This window comes from Hipposideros armiger, unplaced genomic scaffold (assembly GCF_001890085.2).
Source record: "Hipposideros armiger isolate ML-2016 unplaced genomic scaffold, ASM189008v1 scaffold_857, whole genome shotgun sequence".
NCBI lineage: Eukaryota > Metazoa > Chordata > Mammalia > Chiroptera > Hipposideridae > Hipposideros > Hipposideros armiger.
Window position 1 is genome coordinate 143843 of NW_017732207.1, and position 6000 is coordinate 149842.

The following is a 6000-nucleotide window of genomic DNA, read 5'->3' on the forward strand; positions in this document are numbered from 1 at the left end:
TAAGTATTTCAATTCCTCCTAATTAAAGACATTTACAAGGGGTATTTTGGAAAGATTGTTTAAAAGCCCATTTAAGTAACATTACATTTTAAAACCTAAACAATTGCCACCTTGATTTTGTTGTAATGTAACTTCTTTAGTTTATACAATGATAGCATAAGCAGTTCCACTGTTAATAAATTTCACTGTCTACATATCTTAATATGTTAGTTCAGTATCATCTATTTCATATTATAGAAATGTTTTCCTCAGTTCTCCCAAATTAAAAAAAAAGTATAAAGTGTTTCAAATACTATAATTCATAATATCTAGTGAAAATTGCCAAATACCTAGTTAAGGGCAAAATTCTATTTTATTATCATTTATAATTTTTTAGGTAATAATTCTTCCTTTAAATATAACTATATGGCAGATAATTGTTTGTTGTAAATGTCCCATTATCTATAACACACTCACTTTGACAAAACCATGGTATTTTGCATTCCAATAAAGTTGTCCCTACTATCCTTCACAAAAATCCTTCACAGATTTGTTGAAATTTTAGTGATTTACTAGGTTTTTTTAAAAAACAACAACAACAACACTGTTGATATAAATAATGATATTACGGTCTAATTGGAAAACTTGGCATTAGTAAACAAACACATACAAACTTAAGCCAATGAAACTTCTCCCATCTTCTCTTCACTCTGCCTTCACCGAGATAGACAGATAGATAGATAGGGATAGAAAGATGAGAGCGAGAGCGAGAGCAAGAGCGAGAGCGAGAGAGAGAGAGAGAGAGAGAGAGAAGAAAAAGAAGAAATCATTTAACTTCTGTTGCCTTTGCCGTAACTTAAATCCATACCATTATTTTTTCCATCACAATACATTTTAAATGAAATAAACAGAACATTTATTACTCCACACAGAATAATAAAAATGGAAAATTATTGAAAGTTGATAGACAATTTTTGCTTCCATTCAGGAAAATATTCCAAGAGATTTTGTTTACCAGAATCAGTCAACATAAACTAAAATAATTGCATAGCAATTTTTGTATCACTTATACTTTGTGTACCCATATAAAGTAAACTCTAGTTCTTCGATCCTTTTTAATGCTTGATTGTACTGGAACATATGTGCTACATATAGCTTAATAATTTTTTTCCAGAGCTACACAGCAAGAACTCATAAAAAGTGTAATGAAACTGAGATATGGCCTACTCAAAAATATGAAAAAATATTAAGCATGACTGTGTAGTCTCTATAAACTAGTACACTAGGTATTCTAATGAGTCCTATTTCTAGAAAAAAATCTAAAATACAACATTGAAAGTTGTTTATATATACTTTATGTATATCAAAGGCCTCTCAAATGTTCTATTGTCTTAATTTTTAACTTACAGTTACATAATATTGCTCTCGGTAATTAAATGATTATTTGTACTTATAAATGTTTTCAATGTCCACAGTCAGGACTGCAGGAGCAGGTACTAATATTTAACTAAGCATCTACTATGTGCCAAACATATGTTTTCTCATTCTATCCTCATACAACCTTACTATAAATGTACTACCTCTGTGTTGCAGATGAGAAAACAGAGATATAGATATTAGGTACCTTGCCTAAGGTCAAACAGTTAATAAAAATGGCACAGCCTGAGTTCTGAGATCTGTAAAACAAGTCCTTGTTCCACTGAACTATGAGTTGTTTTTCCAGTAGTGGTCACAGAAAACAGCTCTTTACCTCTCCTGTTTGTACCCCCACTTCCCAGTGAACAGCATGGAACATTTCTTTGTGAGACCAGGTTTAATTTCTGGCCATTATACAGAGCATGGCCTTCAAGGATGGACTCTACATGCCTTTATCCATAGGGTTTTAACTAGATGAGCTAACTATAGATGCAAATGGAAAGAGGGTGGAGGTAAAGTAAATTAACAAATAATTATCCAAGTGACATTTATATTTAATGCTGAAATGCACTGTGTATCCCTATTGGCAGATTTCTTTACAGTTGCCTTTTACTTAGACTACTCTCAAAATAGCTTTCCAGGGGCACACGCTGAGTAGACAATAAAGGCTGCTTGATCTAAGTTTTGGAGACTGTGAGGGAAAACGTGTTTGTGCACAACTATCTTGATTGACGATTAAGATAATTAAGGTAGTATTTACTAAAATGTAGTACTGTGCTTCCAATGTGTACAAATGGCTCAGCTAAACTGCCGGAACACAAATCCATCTAAACAGCCTAAGCTCAACACTCGGCAGAGTTAAGGAGGATGACAGCTCCAGCAACTTCCTCTTCCTCACTGACCTCCTCAGCTCGGCGAGTACACGCCTTTCCCCCTAGGAGGCAGGATAAAACAATTTCAAATGCACAAAATCGATCCAATCCCACCATCACCACAAGACAGGGAAGCCAGCTTCCATTTCTTCCCCTACCCCTCAAAGAAAATTTTTATCTTAAAAAAAAAAAAGCATACATCTTACCAACCATAAAGTATTTGCAATGAAAAATGAAAATATTTAGTCCCTCCACATAGCCTTAAGAAAAAAAATGAAAAGAAGGGATCTCGACACCGCGTATTCCCTAGATTAACTGCTTTGATTCACTTTCCCTCGGGTCCCACAGCCTGCCATGGGGAGGGCTTGCAGTTTCAACGCCAAAATATGCCTTCGCCTCTCAAGAGACGCGGAGGCGGCGGAGGCGACTGCAATTGGCCTGTCCCGCCTCCGACCCTCACCTGCCCAGGCCCAAGACACCACCCAGGGCCCGCGAGTCTCGAGAGGCGTCCCGGGAGGCCGGTGGGAGGCAGGCGGACGGGCTGGCGCGGAGGCGGTTAGGCCTCGCCGCAGGCCGGCGCGCTTCCTGCCGCGGCCCGGAGAACCGCGGCGCGGCCCGGACCCGCAGCTCTCCGGGCCTGGCTGCTACGCGTGTGCCGCTCACACACTCACCCTTCCCGGCCCGACCCCCGCCGAGCAACTCTCACCTGCGAGGCTTCGGCGCCTCAACCACAAAAGGGGACGAACACACCACTTGGGGGTCCTGGACACACGGATCCCGCCCCCAAAGTCCCGGGCCCTGGGCGCAGACCCCCTTCTCTCCCCCCCACACACACACCCGGAACCTTCGCCACCTCTGACAGAGACACGGGTCAGCCCCACACCCGACACACACCCACTTGCCGTGGGTCCTCAGGGCCGCCTCCCCGCCCGCCAAAGTCCCAACTCGCAACCCACACGCACATTCGTCGTTTTCCAACCTCATTTCCCTGGGGACACGCTCCTTTTCCCCACACTCTTGATCCTACTCAGAGGCACAAAAACACTCTACCTCATTCTCTTCTTCTGGCCCAGGAGGAGCAACAGCAGCCATTTCCCCGCGGCAGGGGAAACACACAAACACGCGCGCCCGCGCGCCCCAGGCCCCCACAGATGCTTCCCCTCCGGAGCCGCGGCCGCAGACGCAAACACAAACACCCACGGGCGGGCCTCGCTCCCGCCCGCCCGGAAAGGAAGCCGACTCGCGGGCGGGCGGGCGCGCAGGGTATCGGGGCCCGGGGTCGCGAAGGGCCTGCGCCCCCTCCTCACCTGCATTCAGCGCGCCGGGGTCCGGGCGGCGGCGGCGGCGGCGGCGGCGGGGCGGCTGGTGCTGGAACTGCGGCGGCGGGGGAGGCGGTGGCGGCGGTGGCGGCGGGGCTGAGGGCAGCAAAGACATGCAGGCAGCCCGCCGGGGGGAGAGGCACCGGCCGGAGGGGACGCGGGGAGGGCGGGCCGGGCCGGGCCGCCTGAGGAACCGCAGAAGCGGCGGTGAGGACGGCGGCTGAAAGGAGAGAGGAGACTGACGGGGGGCGGGGAGGAGGACGAGGGCCGCGCTGCCGGGCTTCGGGGACGGTGACCCTGGGAGCGCAGGAGAGGCCCCGCGGCCGCAGTCGCCGACGCGAAAGCCCCCGCCGGAGGAAGCTGCGGCCCCGCAGCCGCCGGAGCTGCGGCTACCTTTCCGAGAGCCGCGGAGAGCCTGGCCTTGGCCTTGGCCTTCTGGCGCTGGGGCTGCCGCCGCTGCGGGGGTTACTGCTGCGCCTGCTGCCGCCGCCGGGGCCGAGGCTGATACACAGAAACGCCAGCTTTCGGTGCCTTCGCTCTCGCTCACACACGTTCACACCCCCGAAGGCCGGGGGAGAGGAGTCGGCGCGATATCGGTATTGAGATTAATAACAAGGTGCACAGAGTGCGAGAAGAAGGGTTGATTGACGTGGAGGGGCTGGCGGGAGTCAGTCACTCCCCAGCGCCGAGGGGTGGGGTGAGGGGAACGAGGCGGAGCTCCAGCGCCGCGCCTTGGCCCCGCCCCCTGGGCGCCGCGTTTGGTAGTGGTGCGCGTGCGCGTGCGCGCGCGGCGGCCGGGTGTCTAGCTTATTTTCTCCTTTACTGTTGCTGTTCTCTTACTCTCTTTTCTTGGCTTGAATGTGGAGCAGCGCTGGGAAGGCTAGTAGAGTATTAAAAAATCACATCCACAAATCCATGGCGGAAAAGAGATTGGCGAACCCACCTCACCCCGTGCTCGTGCGTGGACTCGACACTGTTTACTGCACGTTCGCCAGAGGCGGCCTGACAGCGAAGCCGAGTGCTGGTCTGGTGGCTAATGAGACACACCAGGTGAAGTGAAGTGACCAAAGGAAATGTTTTCTGACATCTTCAGTGGGTTTAAAAAACAAACAAAAAAACAAACAAAACATGTGACATCTGTAAGTTGTATCGCGAAAGGTAAATAAAAGAACCTGGGACGCTCTGAGATTATCCCGTCCTATTTATTTTCGAATTCTCCCTTCTTGCGATAGAATTATCTTTGGCTACAGAATGAAAACATCAAAATGTAAACTAGAAGTATTAATGTTTACTAGGAGAAGATTTGACATTTTTAAGTTTCTGGGGTTTAATTTTGTTTTTGTGGGTCAGCTTTAGCTTTTACCACCAGCAGTCCAAAAGCAAATTATACCAGCTCTGGAGACAGAATACTGCTGTTGCAGTTTTGCGCAATCTCTTAATGCATGCTCCGAGCTTGTGTACTTAACCAGTGTTGTTCATGAGTATATTAGCAGTGTTCAGTATTTACACACACACACACACACACACACACACACACATACACATACACACACAGTGGTGTTGTTTAGCACACTAAGCACGTTGTGTTGGTTGCAATTAATCTTAGGCCCTATTATTGAATGCAAAACACCTTCCTCTCCTGGGGGAAAAGATGCGGTAAAAATGCAAATCATCTAGGCAGAACCGATCAGCTAATAAAAGAATCTACCATTGCAGAAGAACAATTGCACCACTTTCATCTTTGTTACCAGGAAGAGTGAGTGAGTGAGTGAGTGAGTGAGTGAGTGAGTGAGTGAGTGAAGAAACCCCTCAGGACTTAGAAGCTTTCAGGCTACTTTGTTTTCCACCTCTGTTATTTCTCTCCCTAGCAATACCACCCCCAAACCAGCCTCTGTAATGGGAGTCAAAATGGCCTTAATCATGGAAGAAGTCCCACTCATTCTCAATTATCTTGAGTTTAGGCTGACATATAATGAAAAGCCAAACAAGTCACTTCAGGAATCCAGAATAGTAAACCTGCCTCAATGGCATCTTGCCACAGCATTTCTCCCTGGCACACAAACACTCTTCCCCAAGGATATTTACTAGCAAATGTTAAAGAGGGAAATAAACACCGAAAAATATAAATCAGATAATGGGATATTCTCACAGATTTAAACTTCTTCAAATACCTATAGCTATATAGAGTCCTAGCTATTCATTCATGTATAATAAACAAACATCTGTGGAGGGTGGATTATGTTCCAGACATTGTATTTAACATCAGAGATACAAAGATAAGCATATGTCATATTCTTAAGTAGCTCACAGTTGTTGTAAGGGAAGCAGACACATAAACAGGAAATTCTCACAGGACAAACCAGAAATGAAAGTATAAAAGGCGACACAAAATCAAGAGTCACAACAATGCCCAG

General features: G+C 46.7%; 1 protein-coding gene across 4 annotated transcripts in view; it reads right to left on the minus strand.

Moving 5' to 3' along the window:
* CNOT6L (CCR4-NOT transcription complex subunit 6 like) overlaps positions 1–3973 on the minus strand; it is a 103927-nt gene extending 99954 nt beyond the window's left edge. The window contains exon 1 of one of the 4 annotated variants that reach the window (XM_019629466.1): positions 3575–3973. Coding sequence is in view for 1 of the 4 variants with exons in the window: in XM_019629463.1 (XP_019485008.1) it covers positions 3318–3322 (5 nt within the window). In the remaining 3 variants the exon portion in view is untranslated. Of the gene's footprint in view, positions 1–649; positions 668–2973; positions 2992–3317; positions 3445–3574 lie in introns of those variants that run through there. The other 3 variants (XM_019629463.1, XM_019629465.1, XM_019629464.1) reach the window with 3 other exon arrangements.
* Positions 3974–6000: the final 2027 nt, after the last annotated feature.